Below are 18,998 nucleotides of genomic sequence, written 5' to 3' on the forward strand. Positions count from 1 at the left end.
GTTTATTAAAGTCTGAGAGAGAGAGAGAGAGAGAGAGAGAGTTTATTAAAGTCTTCGGAAGACCGATGGGTCTATGAGATTGTGAAAATCCTAATACAACGAGCTATGGTAGTGGAGCTACTAAACGAGCATCCATACCAATGCAAAATGCAAAAATGCAGAATGGCAGTACTAAGTCCTAAGTACAACATAGTCATGTTGATGGTCGACTATATATCAATCTCAGCATCATCATCAAGATTTTTTCATCTTCACTAAATGCCCAAATGATGGTACAAAAAAGAAGTACTTTAAGGAGTGCCCTCGCAGGGGATTTGTTCACTTCCTTAAGCACAAGTAAAAAAAAAACTGCTAAGTAGAAGGAGTCGGTATACCAATCCCCAGGCGTGGACTGAGATGCTCAAGAGTAGGGCGGTTAACTGGCTTGGTAAGAATGTCAGCATGATTATCGGTAGCTGGAACATAAACCAATCGAATAGTACCTAATTCCACTTGCTCGCGAGTAAAATGAAAGTGTACACCAACATGTTTGGTGCGGTTGGAGAAAATGGGATTGCCGGCGAGAGCGATGGCACTTTTGTTGTCGACGTAGAGGATCGTTGGTTCAGTACAAGGAAAGTGTAGCTCTGCCAGAAACTGCCGGAGATATATGGCCTCTGTGGTACAATCATACAAGGCCCGGTATTCAGCCTCAGTAGAGGAGCGAGCAACAGTTTCTTGTTTACGACTGGACCAAGAATCAGGGGCCGAGCCGAACGAGAAAATGTAGCCGCTATGAGAACGGCGATTATCCGGGTCGCCAGCCCAGTCAGAATCAGTGTATCCCTGTAGTAATAGTCCTGGTCTGAAATGTAAACCATAAGAGTAAGTACCACGAATGAACCGCAAGATACGAATACATGCATGCCAATGAGTGAGCTTGGGTTCATTAAAGTACTGACTGAGAATGGAGACTGAGTAAGCAAGATCCGGACGAGTGTGAATGAGCTAGAGCAGCTTGCCAACAACCTGACGATAGAGATGTTCATCAAAGGGAGGAGACTCCAAGTCTTTTGAGAGCTTGATTGTGGGATCCAAGGGAGTGGCAGCTAGCTTAGTCTCGTGGGGAATAATCTGATCAAGGAGTTGAAGAGCATATTTCTGTCGAGAAACAAAGATGCCACCAGAATGCTGAACAACTTCCATGCCCAAGAAATAGGAGAGAAGACCGAGATCGGTCATCTCGAATGTGGTGCTGAGTTGAGTTTTAATGAATTGAAGTGTGGTGGGAGTAGAGCCCAAAAGCAAAAGATCATCTACGTAGAGTAAGATAAAGCAGACCCCTTCTGAAGATTGATGTATATATAAATTCGGATCAAAAGGAGTGGAATGAAACCCATTAGTTTTGAGGAAGGTGTCTATTTTGTGGAACCACGACCGAGGTGCTTGTTTAAGCCCATAAAGAGCTTTGCGGAGACGGAATACCTTATTTTCATGGCCAGGAGGAGAAAAACCAGGTGGGGGAGCCACATAGACTTCCTCATGAAGGTAGCCATTGAGAAAGGCACTCTTGACATCCATCTGATAGATAGACCAGCTGTGATGAGCGGCTAGGGCGAGAAGAAGGCGAAAGGAAGTTAATCGAGCAGTAGGGGCAAAGGTTTCCTCATAATCGATACCATGTTTTTGGCGAAATCCTTGCACTACTAAGTGAGCTTTGTACTTGTCCAGTGTTCCATCGGCTTTGAGTTTTGTGCGAAAGGAGTGGGTCGATCGACCAAAATCCAGGTCTCATTGCGATCAATGCTCTCAAGCTCTTGTTCCATGGCACGATGCCATCAAGATGTTGAACTGCTTCCTGCCAAGTGGTAGGTTCCGAATGTATGATATAGGCTGTAGTAAAAATGGAGGCGGTGGTAGTGGAAGAAGCTGTCCGGGTAGAGCGTCGAGGATCGGGAGGAGGAAGTTCTAAGGGAATAATCCCGAATTCCTTCATAGTTTGTCGATACCAGCGTGGCAGTGGGTCGTGAGCAGAAGCAATGGGTGGAGAGAAGTCAGAGGGGACAGGAGTAGATACGTCATCAGAAGAGAGAATAGAAGAATTTTTTAGAACATCTCTTTCATCGAAGACCACATCACGGCGAACCAAAACTAGGATCAAATAAGCGATAAGCTTTGGCTTCCGCTGAGTAGCCAACTAGAAGTAGAAGTTCAGCACGAGGTTCTAGTTTACCGCGAGTATCATTGGGAGTATGAGTGTACACGCGGCATCCAAAGATGCGGATATGAGAAATAGAGGGTCGGTAGCCATAGAAGGCCTCAAAAGGCGTCATGTTCGGGATGGGCTGAGTAGGGCAACGATTAAGGAGATAGAAGTATTCACAGCTTCTGGCCCGAGACATTCAGGCAAATCGGTTGCAAAAAGCATGGAACGGGCCATGTTCATGACTGTGCGTTGTCTCCGTTCGACACGAGCATTTTGGGAGGGCGAATTGGGAGATGTAAGATGGCGTTGGATACCATGCTCGTGAAGGAAGTGAGTGAATTCATGGGAAATGAATTCACCACCATTATCACTACGAGCAATCCCAATAGACTTTCCCGTTTGATTCATGACTAAGCGAGCCCAAGTAGCAAAGAAGGAAAAAGTGTCAGATTTCTCTTTCATGAAGAACACCCATTGATATCGAGAGTAATCATCCACAATTAAGAAGAAATATTGTGAGCCATTCAGTGAAAGAACAGGAGATTTGCCACTAATATCGAGGTGGATTAGACGCAATATCTCACTGGCTCGAGAAGTGGAATGAGAAGGAAAAGGAGTTCGGCTTTGTTTGCCTAATTGGCATGGACGGCAAATATCTTTGGCTCGTGATAATTTAGGTAGGCCTTCAACCAAATGATCCCGAGACATTTCATATAAAGAGTCATAGGACAAATGTCCCAGACGATAATGCCAAGTTGGATCTTTCAGGTTAGCAAGACCATGAAGCCGATAAAACTCAGAGCTGGTATTGGAGGGAGTCTCAAGAAATTGAGTTATGAGGTACAAACCATGAGGTTGGGCGTCGCCCTGAGCTAAAAGGAGTCCCGAGGTCTCATCTATGATGTCGACATGCATCTTTGTAAATAGCACCGTGCGACCACGAAGGCAAAGTTGATGGACGGAAAGAAGATTGACCCCTAATTGGGGGACATAAAACACTTGATCCAATTGAGCAAGATTGGGGCCTGTCGGTATCAAATGTGATTGAACCAACACCATGAATAGTAGCAACAGAGTTATTGCCACAACGGACCCCCCTGTTGCCGGTTGGCGAGAAATGAAGAGATCATGATGAGGGGTCATATGATGAGTGGCTCCACTATCCACAATCCAAGGGGATTTAGAGCCACATGGAAGAGTATGAAATGCTGATCCAGATATGGATGGGGAGGAGTCAAGCTCGGTGATATGGATCAAGGCTTGAGAAGTGAAGTCTAGAGAATCTCCAGTGGACGAGTCAGACAGGCCTTCAGGAGTGATAAAAGGAGGGGATGGGGTGAAATGATTAGTGACATGGCCCTGTGGTCTCCAAAGACCAGCGTTAGGTGGAGGAGGACCACTCCTAGGGCGCCAACGAGGTGGCAGAGGAGTCGTGGTGGGGGGCTGTGGAAGAATGCCTTTGGCTTTGGAGCGACATTCATCATCAACATGTCCAACTTTCTGGCAATGCTGACAAAACCTATTCTTTTTGGGAAGGTTGTGCCAGGCGGGTTTAATACCAGAGGAGTTATTGGAGTTAGGAGTGGGAGAGGGCTTCCCAGAGCTGAGTTGATCTTTTTGAATCCCGGAGAGAAGAGCCCCCTCTGAAGCAGGAACACTATGTTTTTGGTGGACCTGAGAGTAAAGACGAGCATAACGCAAAAGTTGACATTCGAACTCATAAAACGTAGGAAGAGATGGTTGAGAAATGATTTGCTGCATAAAACTAAAATACTTGGGTGGAAGTTTGTTTAAAAAGAAAGTAACTTGGTCATCCTCGGATTTGGGAGGACCAGTTGTGGCAAATTCAGCAACTGACCGCCGGTAATCGGCCAGTTTGACCTTGAGATCATCGTCAGCAGTGATCTGGAATTGTTGGAGATCATGGTCAAGATTTATGCGACGAGTACGATCTCGAGTAGCATAGCGGTCAGTGAGATGTGCCCATCGCTCAGAGGCAAGATCAAAATGCTGTAATTGAGAGTGAAATTCAGGCAAAAGACCTTGCATGATTTCGACAATGGCAGTGGCATTACGATGTCGCCACGAGCGAACTACCTGATAAGGATAAACATGAGGATCAGGTTGCGATTCAGTACCTAACGAGTTCCCATAGGTCTTGAGAATCAAGCACATGGCGCATGAGATTTGACCATGTGGTATAATTAGACCCGTTAAAACGAGTCATATCAGTGAAAGCATGTTTGGCTGTTGCAGAGACAGGGTGAGAGGAAGAAAGAGAATGATAGGGAGAAGCAACCGGTGGAGGCATGAGAGAATTTAGAACAGGAGTGGAGTGAGAAGAAGGGAGAGACGGCACCACCGGAGGAACAAAAGGAGTCGGAGAAGGTCCAGAGGGGGAGGGATAAACGTGAGAGGTGGGATATGACATGAGAGGGGAAAAGGGGGCAGCGGGAGAGATAGAGGGAAATAAACTATAGGAGTCCAGTGGCATGGGAGAAGGAGGAGGATGAGAAGCCACTGGAGGAAAGATGGCATGGGAGGGAAGGAAGAATGTGAACCGAAAGCAAACTCATTGTCGGACGCATTTCTCCTTTCTCGTCTGCGCGTGTTCACATGCATGTATGGATTTGTGTCCTCGTGATTACTCGTTCCTATGCCTTGCATAACAGATGGAGTTGCACCAAGGGAATAGGGCAACATACCTTGCACTGATTCTTGTGGGATAGGCACTGTCGAATAACCCAATGTTCTCATGCCGGCCTGTCCTCTTTCGTCAGGGTATACTTGTTCTTCGTTGGCACCGAACTTGAGATGTTGCTCGGCTTCTTCTGAGTTGAATAGAGGTCCTTGTTGACGTATCGGAGAAAAACGTGGAGAAGTAGAAGCACGAGGTGTGCGGGTACCTGCTTCAAGTTCCTTCCATTTCTGGAATTCAGCAAATTCTTTAAAGAGTTTGGAGAGGTATTCATCACCTTCAATCCTTGCAGACTCTCTATCGACATATGACGAGGGTGGTGGTTGAATAGAGGTCGATTCAGGCTGAGATCGCTTTGGGGAAGAAGGAGAAGACATCTTCAGTTGATGATCTATCTTCAAAGCTTTCCAGGTCAAGGCTCATGTGTCGATTGGCACACCTTGCTCTGATACCATATAAAGAAAGTTCTTGGAAACAAATAAAACAATACTGAAGACTAATGATAGCTGAAGAAGAAGTATATATCACAAGCGGAACTCAATACAAGAGAAGATATGAGAGAGAAGCTTTGGAGGGAGCAAACATCAATCCTCTAGAGAAGGCAACTGTAGTGGACTTCTGCACTAGCTCCACAAGTTGGAATTGAACCAAATCTGAGACAGCAAACTGATGCAAGGATTGCTGCAGATCTGGAATAAAAAGAACAGTATCTGAAGCAGAAGTTAGGGGCAGATCCGAAGCAGAAGTTGGGGGCAGATCTGGAGCAGAAGTTGGGGGCTGATCTGGAGCTGGAAGAGGAGGGACAGATCTGGAGCTGGAAGAAGAGACAGATCTGGAGCTGGAAGGAGAGGGACAGATCTGGAGCTGGAAGAAGAGACAGATCTGGAGCTGGAAGGTGAGGGACAGATCTGGAGCTGAAAAAGAGACAGATCTGGAGCTGGAAGGAGAGACAGATCTGGTGCAGGAAGAAGAGGCAGCCAGGAGGCAGAAGAGGAGGCAGCAGCTCAGGGTGTGCAGGGACCTCAGGAGCACAAGATGATGTAGGAGCACCTAGGCCCCCCCCCCCTTTAAATAGGGAAGGGCCAGTCGGTCAACCAGCTGGTCGGCCAGCTGGTCGATCTGGCGGACCTGGCCAGTCTGGTCGGCCAGATTGTGACCGACCAGGTCAGTCTGGTCGGCCAGTTTTTTGGTCGGCCAGATTGTGGCCAGTTGTGGCCTCCGATCCTGGGCTTTTCAGGAACCTGTTTTTGACAGGGTCTTGGTTTTGATTTTTTTTGTCCTGACGGAGATTCACCTGTGGCGTTTTTTTTACCTGTAATTTATCGGTCAATCTGCAGTACACAGGCTCACTTGGCATGTTGCCAAAAGAACTCACAGAGGAGCATGAAGCTGATACAACTTGAATTCTCATGCAATACAAAGAGCAGAATTGCTCTCTAATATATAAGCTTTGCACATAGCCAAAAACCTGGGGCCTGCTTTTAGCAATAGCCTGAATAGGCTATTTCCTTTTTTAGCCCTGTGGGCATGTGATTTCTCCCCAAAATTGGGCACTCCATATCTGCTTATCTTGTGGGACCTGCTTTTTATGCTTTTCTCCTTAAAACCGTTGACTTTTTGCACTCTCAAAGGTCTTGCCACACTAAACACAAAATCTAATACACTTTAATCCATTAGGGGTCGGGTAATTCTAGTTCTTGGACTAATCCGAGTCCCTTGTGGGCATCCCCATAGTGCTCACTAGTGAATGTACAACAAAGAAAAGTAAACTTGCTCTAGTTAACCAAAGTTAACCTTTTTGGCTGGAGTCAATAATACAAAGATTTCTCTTTGTTTCTTGGGAGGAGTTCAATTTTGTGACACTCCGTGATCTCTGTATCTGGTGAGCCACAGAGAGAGAGAGAGAGAGAGAGACTTACAGGGGTCTTAGTTTATTTACTAAGCGGGCAATTTTAGGTATCTGATTCCAAGTCTCAAGGAGCATCTTATCTAATATTTCTTTGCTTTCAGATGATCATGGAAAGGAAATTTCAGCCTGTGATTGTCTTCAGTTTCAGTCGTCGGGAATGCGAGCAGTATGCGACATCAATGCCTAAGTTAGATTTCAACTCGGAAGAGGAGAAAGAAGTGGTAAATGACGTATTTAAAAACGCAATACAGTGCCTCAGTGAGGAAGATAGGGACTTGCCTCCAATCATTTCCATTTTACCTCTTCTGGAACGTGGTATAGCAGTGCATCATTCAGGTCTCCTTCCAATTGTGAAAGAGGTGGTTGAGATTCTGTTCCAAGAAGGATTAATCAAAGCATTATTTGCTACAGAAACGGTGGGGTCTACTGGCTTATCCAATCAGCATTACATAGCTTTTTCCTTTTTGGCATGCTGCAGCTGCCAGCTTTACTTGTAAGAATGATGGGGTGTGATTTGAACTTGTTTTGCAGTTTGCCATGGGTTTAAACATGCCTGCCAAAACAGTGGTATTCACAGCTGTTCGCAAATGGGATGGCGACAGTCACCGGTGGATGGCTTCTGGAGAGTATATTCAGGTGTTGCTCGCTTAAAATATTTCAGCTACTTGTTTTTATCGCAGTCTCGGTTGTTATTGAGCAATTGCAGTATTTACATGTGGACTGCTGAGTTTTCCTTTTACGGTCTGACATTTGTTTGCATTGTGTGCAATCATTTGGATTGAGCAGATGAGCGGAAGGGCAGGACGCCGTGGTAAGGATGAGCGAGGTATCTCTATAATTATGATCGATGAACAGGTATTTGTGCTTTGCAACGTCAACATCATTAGTGGAGGCAATTTCTCTAGAGTGGTCTGCAAACCATAGTTTTGTTCAAAGTTGAGCACACTGTTTTACTTTTTCGAAGGCAAGATTTGGATTGGAATGCCCTAATTACTCTAATGGTCAGAATTTTTACCTTTGATTGTCTATTTGTACCATATGAGAGCCATTGAGTGCCCTAAATTATTTGCATCATGAAGATGCCACGTGTAAAAAAGGAGAAAGTAGCTCCTATGTGTGTGTGTCAGCATGTGTGTCTGTGTGAGTAGCTAGAAAGAAATAAAATATAAAAAGATATCAGAGAAAGAAAAACTCTATTATAAATTGTACAGAAATGCATTCCCCATTGGATAGCTGAGATTCCTGTCTTATATCTGAGAAGCCATGTGAGACTGTTCACTAGAAGCAATGGCATCTTGAGCTCAAGCCACTAGAGATCTTGGGGACACAGCATACACAGCATATGACCACCCTGGTCTTAAGAAGAGTGTGCAGAGCAGAGTAGTCAGGAATCATAGTGCCTTTCCTAGCTGGAGCCATGAACTTCCGAGATTTGTACCCATGAGTGCATGTATGCATGCACACACACACAACTGATTGTGGTCACATGGCGTCACTTGCAGCCACTATGTTACGCTCAAGTCGAGGTAACATGACCTCGGAAGGGTCAGTCGGCATTTTCCTTTAAAGGATCAATGTTTGTATTATATTTGTTTGGGCTTTATGTAAATGATCAAAAAGGAATAAAGGTCAAGGTAAAGGTCAAGGTCCTTGGTGAGGGTGACATGGCACTAGACTAGGTGGATCTAAGGCTAAGGGACCTAAATGCATTAAATGTGCCTAGGGGCAAATGGTTTTAATGATATCCCAAGAGAGGGGTAAATGATGCATTAAGGAGGGACCCTAGAAAGAAGACATGTGGCATACTAGATCCATCTAGGGAATTTTGGGGCTTGGTGGAATTTAGTAGGCAGGAGCTTCACGTAACAATAGGATTTTGTTGAGAGCTTGCTACCACGGAGGTTGGCTGGGAGGAAAATTGAGGTGCCTATGCCCGTGAATCAAGAGTCAGCTAGGAGCAAACAGATTAAGTTGTGTCATTTGGTATCAGAGCCGCAGGTGATTGGAAAAGGGGGATCACGAGAGGTTTTGGGCTGGCTAGGTGCATGCTTAAGCTCACGGGCTGTTTGCATCATCTGGGTCGCATTATCTGCAGTGGTTTGTCAACCTTGGAGTTGCGTGTGAAAGGATGGCAGGATCGCGTATAGTCGCAGGTTACCTTCAGGATTAGCTGTTGTAATCTGGTGGTGTCGTATATTTCGTCGATGATTTGAAGGTGTGGAAGATGAGTAGCGCACGACCAAAGTTACGGTGTGGTCATGGAACTAACTGTTGTGAATTACGGCATTAATTGTTCACGGACGTCATCGCAGCGCTGGTCACGGTTTGGTGCTCCTTGACATCGCATGGGGAATTTGGTTAGTTCTGAAGACTGGGCTCCTTGGCGTCACAGGGGCTAGCTGTTGTCATATTTACATAGTAACTGGCTGGCGAAGCAAAATATCAAAGTGCGCTCCAGCTGCGGAACATAGAGCCACTATACGGCTTTGCTACGGGAGGGCCGTTACGATTCAAGAGGGCCGTGGGCCACATCGATTTGTTCTACGTCGATGATCGCGATATCGATTTCAAAAATGTCACTTTTGCAAAAATAAAAGACGAAGACTTTCCAGTTGAAGTCAAACTTCCTATCAGACATGGTCTATCTAGAGAACTGCAGCTTTATTTCGACAAAATAACGGAGCTTATAACGAGTGGGGCTGATTCTTTGCTATTTAAGGATGTTTTGAGAAGTTTGGCAATTGATTCTGGTCTCCATCCTCTGGTCCCATATTTCATACAATTTATTTCAGATGAGGTTACTTGGAGTTTGGATGACTCAACACTTTTCTGTTCACTTATGCGAGTTGCACATAGCCTCTTGCTCAACCCTCATATACATATTGAGCCCTATATTTGGAGTGGACTACAGGGACTAGTGGATCTCTTCATGCAGCAAGAATTATAACCAGGGAGCTCTCTATGTCTTCTAAGCTTTGTTGGAGCATATGGTTGTTTATTTGCCTCCGTGTTTGAGTCAACTTAGATTGCAAGAGTTTCCCTAGTATAGGGAAAAGCGGGTTTGGTTACAGTGTGATATATGCCTGGTTAGCTATAAATTTGGATGTTGGACTTGTGATTTGTAATTACAGTTTCAAGCGGTGTTTATTAAAAAAAAAAAAAAAACACCCATTGACCTAAATGGAAGTAGAAGCAGCAGCTTCTAGGATGGATCCCGTAGAGTTGGGAGTCCGGCCGACCCCGCAGGTGTCGCGCCCAGCAGGTCATACACTGTCTGACAGAATTGCAATGCTAGAGGATGCCTTGCAACAGATTTTAGCGCAGCAGTTACAAACAAATGTAGGGCAGTCTGAGCTCAGGAAAATGGTACATAGTATGTTTGCCAGACCATCTCGTGAGGAGAAAGGTAAATCCCCGATGGAACCGGAGTCCAGTGTTCGTACGGTCGAGCCTAGGAGGGCTAAAGTGCCTAATATTGCCAATTATAGGCCAGAAAAGTATTCTGGTCGGATGTTTGACCGTAGTTCCGATATCATTGACACCTGGTTACACAAATGGGACGAGGCCTTCGCCATTTGTGAAATCAGGAATAATATGAAGAAAATCCGTGAGGCCACCCATATGTTTAATGAGGCAGCGGATAGGTAGTGGATAAAACAACAGAAAGATGAAGTAGCATCCACTACTTGGGAGGGGTTTAACAAGGAATTTAGAAAACACTTCTTACCTCCTGAGGAAGCATTCTGAGCTTGGGATCAGTATCGAAACCTTCGTCAGAGAAATTTATCAGTGGCAGAATACACTGATAAGTTTAGAGAAAGTGTAATGAAGGTTGATGAACCCCTACCTCAGTCAATCCAAGTAAAAGATTTTATCTTTGGATTGAATGATCGAATCAAGATGGAAGTTCGGGCTAAGTATGCGAACACGCTAGATGAAGCCATTGCCATAGCCCTGAACTATGAGGATGCAAAAGGGAATAGACCAAGTGGGTTTGTGCAAGTTGGGACTCAGTATGGATACCCGAAGAAAATTGGGTTTAAGAAGAAGTGGATTAGCAAAAGGAGTGTCTCACAGCCTAGTGGTCAAGCCAAGCAGGCGAAACCAGTTGAGACTCCAAAATCAAGTACCACCATTGGAATGAAAAGAAAAGTAACACCAATGGCAGCCCTTGCTTGGTCGAAGTCTTCTTTGAACCCAGAGCAAAGGGAAAAAGCGAGGAGAGAAGGCTTGTGTTTTGGATGCCTTCAGCCTCATCAGTGGAAAGATTGTCCACGAAACAAAGATCGTCGGATGGCTGAGATGGTGGTCTCAGAATGCGACGTGGAAATGGAGGGAAGTCCCAAAGCAGAACAAATGCAGATTCAGCTACCAGGATCTTTTCAAAGGTCAGTACCTTTTTTGTTATGTGTGTCTGTTGCTATGTTAGTAACTAGTGCACCTGATAATATCCTGTCAAAGCCCGCAGCAACGGGATATACAGCCTTTAATGATACAGAGTTAATTAAGATGAAAGGGCAAGTAGCTAATCATGAGGTCATTGTGTTGTTTGACTCAGCGTCAACGCACAATGTAATTAACTCCAAGCTTGTAAAGAGGCTGAAATTAAAGACTAGCCCATCTGACAATGCATATGCAGTCAGAACGGCAGACGGAAGTTCAACTGAAGTATGGGACCAAAGGGTTACCTTGTTGGAGCTTCGAATTCAGGACTATGCTGAGAAGCTTGATTTTGAAATGACTAAGCTTGCTCATGCAGACATAGCCCTGGTTAAGGCTTGGCATTCTAGGAAGAATGTGCTGTATGTCTTACGAGGTGAAAAGGATATACCTCAAGGACCGTTGGTTTCCGTGATGGAAATTCGAAAAGCTCAAGAAGAGTTTTTGTTTCTTTGTACAGCATCGGTAGAGCCGGTTGATGATTCTTCAGCTAGCACTAATGTTGCTCAAAATGGAGAGATGGCCAAGCTGGCTGATCAAATAGCAGAGGAGTTCTCTGATCGTTTTAGGGATGAGCTACCTTATGGGTTACCTCCAGAGTGGAATGTTCAGCATAAGATTGAACTAATCCCGGGGGCAGAACTTGTAAATAGATCTCCCTATAGGTTGAGTTTTACCGAAGAAGCGGAGGTACGAAGACAATTGGAAGAATACCTCAAGTTGAGACAGATTCAACCAAGTTTCTCACCTTTTGCTTCGCCAGTGATATTAAAAAAGAAGAAAGATGATACTTTTCGCCTCTGTATAGATTACAGAGCATTGAATAATATCACTATTAAGCACAGGTATCCGATGGCTCGGATCGATGATTTGCTAGATGCATTACATGGGGCTGTAATTTTTAGTAAGATAGATCTTAAATGTGGCTACGATCAGATCCGTATTAGAGCCGAGGATGTGCATAAAACCGCTTTTAGAAGCAGGTTTGGACATTATGAGTTTTTGGTAATGCCCTTTGGACTTACCAATGCTCTTGCTACATTCGTCATGCTTATGAACGATTTACTACGTCCGTATATCGGAAAGTTTGTAGTACACTTTATTGACGATATTCTGGTATTCAGTAAAAGTATTACTGAGCATCATGAACACTTAAGAATAGTGTTCAGTACTTTGAGGAAAGCCAGTCTTTATGTAAATAAAAAGAAAACTATACTGTGTATGGTAAGACTTGAATATTTAGGATTCATAATTACTCCTGAGGGGGTAGAAATGGATCCAAAGAAAGTGGTTGCGATACTGACTTGACCAATCCCTTAGAGTTTGACCGCTTTGCGATCATTCTTGGGATTTGTTCAATTTTATCGAAGGCATATCAAAGGATATTCCGAAATAGTATCACCATTGACTGATCTGACCTCAGATAAAGTACCTTTTATATGGGGACAGAATCAACAGTAAAGTTTTAACACCATAAAACAAGTTGTGGTCTCAGGACCGGTGTTAAAAATAGTTGATGCCGAGAAACCGTTTTTCCTTGAAACCGATGCAAGTGGCATTGCGGTAGGAGTAGTTCTCCTCCAAGAGGGAAGGCCAGTAGCCTTTGAAAGCAAGAAGCTTTCTTCCTCTCAATGAAATTGGCCAACTCATGAATTAGAGTTGTATGCTGTTGTCCATGCTTTGAAAACATGGAGACATTATTTGTATGGGTCAGAGTTTTATGTTGATATTGATCACGATACTCTGAAACATTTTTGTAAACAACCTGACTTGAGAGGCCGCCAAGCTAGGTGGGCAAAACTCATGTAGGAGTTTAACTTGACGATTCAGTACCGAAGAGGGAAGGATAATAAAATTGCTCATGCGTTGCCACGCATTATGCATAACATGAGTTTCACGGTATTAGAGAGTGCTCTAATGACCGAGATTAGAGAAACTCAAAAGGTGGACGAGTTCGTCCAGATCCTTTGGCCTAAGGCTCGTTTTTCGTGTCAGGTAAGTAAGGCAGAGCGGGTGAAGCCACTCGGACTTTTACAGTCCTTGGAGATACCACTAGGTAAGTGGGAGAGCATTTTTCATGGACTTTATTGTAGGTTTGCCTACGACACAAGGTGGGTATGATTCTATCCTTGTGGTGGTTTATCGTCTTACCAAGATGGCTCACTTCATTCCAACTAGAGAGTCTGTTAGTGCCCCGCAAGTGGCGGATTTGTTTATTAGACATATATTTCATTTGCATGGATTACCCAAATCCATAGTGTCAGACAGGGATGTCAAATTTACCGGTCATTTTTGGACTGCAGTGTTTGAGGCACTAAGGACTGAGTTGGGAATGAATAGTGGAGATCATCCAGAAACGGATGGTCAGACGGAAAGAATTAACCAAATTTTAGAGGATATGCTTAGAACATATGTGTCATTGAGGCAACATACATGGGACAAGTGGTTGCCATTGTTAGAGTTTGCCTACAATGATAGAAAACATTCCTCTACAGGGTTCAGTCCGTTTGAGCTGAACTATGGTTATAGGCCAGCGAATCCAACTACAGTTGGAATACCTCAAAAAGTGCCTAGTGCCGCAAACTTTGTGGTTCAGATGCGGGAGATGCTAGCACTTGCGAGAGCTAACATCCGCCAAGCTATGGATAGAGCTAAGGCGTATGCGGATGAAAAGCGAACCGCTAGAGAATTTAAGGAAGGGGAAAAAGTTTTTCTCAGAGTTCCTTCGCACTCTAAGTCTTTGACTGCAGGAGAGTGTGCTAAATTATCACCTCGATATTGTGGGCCGTGGTTAATTCTAAAAAGAATAGGCAAGGTAGCCTATAAATTAGAATTGCCACAGGGTTGTAAGGTGCTATGTGTTTCATGTTTCTCGTTTAAGAAATTTTTGCATACATGTGACTCACTAATTGAGGGTGTTGTTTTGTTTCAGGAGATAGAGGATAATGCAAGACGCAAACCAACAGGAATCGTGGACCGAGAAACAATGCAAGTGCGCAATCGGAAGATACCCACGCTGTTGGTTGCATGGCATGGTCTACCTCTATCAGAAGCTACTTGAGAATCCGTATATTAGTTACGGAGAGTATTCCCAGACTTTATCATCGAGGACGCTGATGCCTAAAGAGGGAAGGAATGTTACGCTCAAGTCGAGGTAACATGACTTCGGAAGGGTCAGTCGGCATTTTCCTTGAAAGGATCAATGTTTGTATTATATTTGTTTGGGCTTTATGTAAATGATAAAAAAGGAATAAAGGTCAAGGTCCTTGGTGAGGGTGACATGGCACCAGACTAGGTGGATCTAAGGCTAAGGGACCTAAATGCATTAAATGTACCTAGGGGCAAATGGTTTTAATGATATCCCAAGAGAGGGGTAAATGATGCTTTAAGGAGGGACCCTAGAAAGAAGACATGTGGCATACTAGATCCATCTAGGGAATTTTGGGGTTTGGTGGAATTTAGTAGGCAGGAGCTTCACGTAACAATAGGATTTTGCTGAGAGCTTGCTACCACCGAGGTTGGCTGGGAGGAAAATTGAGGTGCCTATGCCCGTGAATCAAGAGTCAGCTAGGAGCAAACAGATTAAGTTGTGTCACACTACAAGGAATGTGAGAGAAATTCACCATGGTTGTGATGCCCAAAGCAGAAGCAAAATTTTTCCCAGCTGATCAGGCTGAAAATGAAACTCCATCACAAGTAGTACTCCTGGAAACCATGCTCCTCTATTAGATGTCAGTAGCCTTCCTTGCAAGTTGCACAACTCCTGAGATGGGAGGTGAAGGAAGTTAGTGCAAGGTCGCACTATGCGTTGGACACTCGCTTCATGAAGAGGGAGGAGAATGAATTGATGGAGAATGGGAGTGGAACTCCCACTTTTATAGCCCAACAAGCGGGCAAGGGAGAATTCGTCCTCTACCAGCTGAGTAGCCTCTAGGCTAGCCGACCTGATCTGTAGCTGACCAGCAGCTGACTGCCGTGTGGCAATCAGCTGACAGGCCGCATGGGAGTTTTACCACATCAGCAGTCTGTGCATACTACCATGTCATCATCCATACAGGGCAGTTTTACCACATCAGCAGCATCCTTACAGGGCCACGTCAGCACTACACCTGCCATTTTTCCCACAAGCCATATCATCTCCTTGGTTACCCAATGCCACCTCTGCAGTCATCTGAATACATAGAGGTGATCTGGACAGCCATCTGCTATCCTGATGCACCTCATGTCGTCAAAATGATGAATGGCTGCATAGAGTGCCTATGCATCTCATCTTTATTTATACTACATGCTCGATTCTCCTCATTTGAGGGCCTTATAGGTGAGCAACTAAGCTATAGTGAAGGGTAACAGAGGGTACAGCATTGACCTCCAACACCGTTCCTCAATGTCCAGTTCTGGACTATTGCTTTGGTTCAATGCTGAGAAGCTTCAAAGATTCACTTAACCATTTGCGCTTGGTCCCCTTCAATCGTTGGTCTTTGAGATCTCCTTAGAGCATCTATGCTGGGTTCCGGATCTTCGTAGGTAATATCTAGGAAGTCTCTAATTCCTTTGTGGTGGTGTCGGTTGTGATGGCTTTTGGACTTTGTCGACTCTTCCACTAGTCCTTCCTCCTTTTACACAAGCCCACACGTGTTGTAGTCGATATTGAAGTCACCCAACATGCAAGCTGTCTTTTGTTATTCTGTGTCTTCAATTAGTTTATGTAGTCCTTCTAGTAGGTATTCTATTTGTGCCTTTAGTGGCTTGTATAATGGCTATTTTGTTATTGTTGAACTTGTTGAAGATGGTTAGCAAGCATTGAACCCCTTCTTTGTAGGATGTATTTGTTTTGCCTAGATTGAGTTGTTGTTTGTAGTATGTTGCTATTCCTTAGTCCACTTTTTAATGGAATCGTTTTAAATGTGGCTAATTGTGCTGCATGCATTTCTTGTAGGCATAGTATTGTCGATGCACATATGCTTTTGGTGCATAGGATATCTACGATGTGATTTTTGAAGGATCTTGTGTTTAGTGATTGTAAGTTGTCGACGCTTTTTGTTTCCATGGCAGAGTCAGCTTGATCAATTTCTCATTGTCTTGAGTTTTGCAGTTGTTCAATCTCTTCAAGCACGTTTGTTTGCGGTGTAAACGAGCCCATGTGACTTGATGTTTGTGGGTCAAAGGTTAGTGAGTCCATTGAAAGTCCTTGCAAGCGATGGATAGTTTGTGCTGCAGCAGGCTGTATTGGGAATTGGTAGCGACAGATTGGTTCAGGTGGTTTTTTACTACTTGAAACCCTGATGCTACTTGTTGTATCGGTGTCCATGACCTTGGAACGTGGTCACCGTAGAGAATGGAGTTTCTATTTCTTGTCAGCTTTCCTGCTTGGTTGTTGTTGAATTGCACCCACACTATTGATGTCATGTTTATTTGTTGTAGACTCCATAAACACTGCATCTGCACCATTTACGAGGCCATCTTCAATGTCCAGGTTCCATGCGCATATTCCAACAATCATTCCTGGTTTCAGCTTCAGTTCTCCGTGTAGCCCTCTTGTACACTTTGTGTCATTTGGGATTTGTATCTTTTTGCTGCAAGTTTTGTGTTTGACGTCCCTTGCTTTCAAGAAGTAGGGTGTTTTTTCGAGCATGTTGAAAACATCTTCATTGTGTTTTTTCTTTGTTGCGTTCGTGTAGAGTAAATGTGGTGTTCAATTCTTACTACATGGTGCAGAACAATGTAGTGTGTTTAATTTGAGTAGGTGTTCTTGAGTTTGTGTGCCCATGAAGTTGTGTGTCTGCCTCATTACTGGATGTTTTCTGTCCACACTGACGGCAGTATGGCTAGCGAGACTGGTTTTCTGGAGAATACCTAGGAGTTCTTTGTGGGGCTTCCTTGGCACAAGTCTTTACATAAGAAGACATAGGCGCCGCCGAATGGTTCCGTGTGGCTATGTTTTATTTCTCTCATCCTCATGTTTGTTGCAATGAAAGTATTTTGCCCAACCAACGAGATTTCATCAAGCACTATCCCTATACAACATTGATAGTTGTTGTAGTGTATCATCTGCCAAGCTTTTATAGGCTGATGTCATTAGTGGTAGGTGAAGGTCGGAGTGTATAGTTGTCCCTCCTATGTTGTAAGTTGCCTTTCGTGTGTATGCCATTATCAATGCTCTCGGGTGATTGACATCTGTAGTTTCTTGGTGTGAGTAGTGTTTTAACAGTGCTTGCACGATTCCCAACAATGTGTATATTTTTTGCTCCTGCATTTCCAGTGAGGAAGAGTTTTAAGTTCTCTTGGTTTTTTTCTTCAGCAGTATGTCATCTAATATGAGTCTTTGTTCTGGGTTTAGTGTTCTTATGTATTTTCAATAGTTATTGTTTGGCATGATTCCCTCTCTGTAGTCCGGTAGTTAATTGTTTTTTTTTCCATCTTGTTGCCTTGGAGCTCTATTAGTAGGTCGAACTCATTGTTGTCATTGTGTCTATCCTTGTTTATCGATGAAATTTCGTTGTTCGTGTGGGTCGAACTCTGTGTGGTGCTCAATCCCACGGACTTGTTATATTGCGCTTTGTTTGTTTCTACTTTTTCCTTTTCTTGAACGTACATATCGCGCCATGTTGGAAAGCTCTCGCTTAAGGCACATTCCCGTATCTTGAAAGGCAAATACAACAAGCATAGCTCCTTGTAAGGTCCTTTGGGTCTTTTGTAGTGTTGTAGTTGTTGAATCTTATAACCCTTGGTCTTTCCCCCCCCCCCCCCCCCCCCCCCCCCTTGTTCTGGCAATGTGTGTACTCACTAGCATATGTTGTGAGACATAGCTGTGCTGGTCGACATGTGTACTTAGTGATAATGTCTGCAAAGAAAATGTCCGTGGTTTTTAGATCCATCTTTTGTAGGTTCTCTTTCCTTTTTAGAAGTAATGTCCTTTCCTCATATGGGCTGGTGTTTATGTGAATAAATTCTCTAGTTGTGCTTGTTAGTGGTAAAACCGTAGTGACTTGTATATTGCTTGTTGTGAGCTAATGTGTTGTGTGTTCAAGATTGCGTTTCCCATTGTGCGAACACGCTCGTTTGCCGAGGCATTAGTTTGAAGGCTCGTTGAGAGCGCATTCTTAACAACTTCCATAGTGCTTTTGTCGACCTTGGTCATATGGGAAGTGCAATATGATGCAGCACCATTGCGTTCAATATGAATTGTATGTCTGTAATAGTGTCCCATAGTAAATTGACAACGTTGGGTTGAAATTGTTTGTGTATGTCGTTTGATTGTCTTTTTAGTAGTAATGTTGGTTGTGATATCCTCGCTCGCAACGCCATAATGTTGTCATCCTCGTTTATGGTGAGTTCTTGTAAGAAGCTGTCAACATCTAACGTTAATGTTGCTGGCTGCAGCATAAGTTATTGCTATTGCTTTATGTTTTCCTTGCAACTTGTGGTTATCGTCGGATTCTCAATAGGTAGGAGTAGCCTGACGCATACATAGGTGGTCACTGGAATCTGAATCGAAAGGTTGTATTTGCAAATCCTTCTTTTGTTGGTCTACTAGTGATGAGTTAGTTGTAGTGAATTGGTCCACGAATTGGACTATGTTGTCATTGGATGTTATGCCAAATATTGGGTCCAAAGCAACCCATGGTCGTGTTAGCTCCCTTTGTTTTGGAAGTGGGTCACGAAGAAATGATCCTTTATTGGGATGCATTCTTTTTCAATAGCCTCTTCATGCACTGAAACCTGTGCACATAATATCTTGTAGTCGTGACCGGGTCATCACGAATTAG

At 44.0% G+C, this 18,998-nt stretch overlaps 1 protein-coding gene across 5 annotated transcripts in view; it reads left to right on the forward strand.

The window, feature by feature from the left end:
- Nucleotides 1-18,998, forward strand: part of HEN2 (RNA helicase, ATP-dependent, SK12/DOB1 protein) — a 65,511-nt gene that overhangs the window by 15,341 nt on the left and 31,172 nt on the right. For all 5 annotated transcript variants that reach the window (XM_087383139.1, XM_087383141.1, XM_087383142.1 and 2 more), the window contains exons 3-5: nucleotides 6,894-7,208; nucleotides 7,324-7,428; nucleotides 7,579-7,647. In XM_087383139.1, coding sequence (XP_087239265.1) covers nucleotides 6,894-7,208; nucleotides 7,324-7,428; nucleotides 7,579-7,647 — 489 coding nt within the window. The remainder of the gene's footprint in view (nucleotides 1-6,893; nucleotides 7,209-7,323; nucleotides 7,429-7,578; nucleotides 7,648-18,998) is intronic.

This window comes from Dipteris shenzhenensis, chromosome 12 (genome assembly GCF_047967505.1).
Source record: "Dipteris shenzhenensis isolate YYH24624 ecotype China chromosome 12, Dip_SZ_1.0, whole genome shotgun sequence".
NCBI lineage: Eukaryota > Viridiplantae > Streptophyta > Polypodiopsida > Gleicheniales > Dipteridaceae > Dipteris > Dipteris shenzhenensis.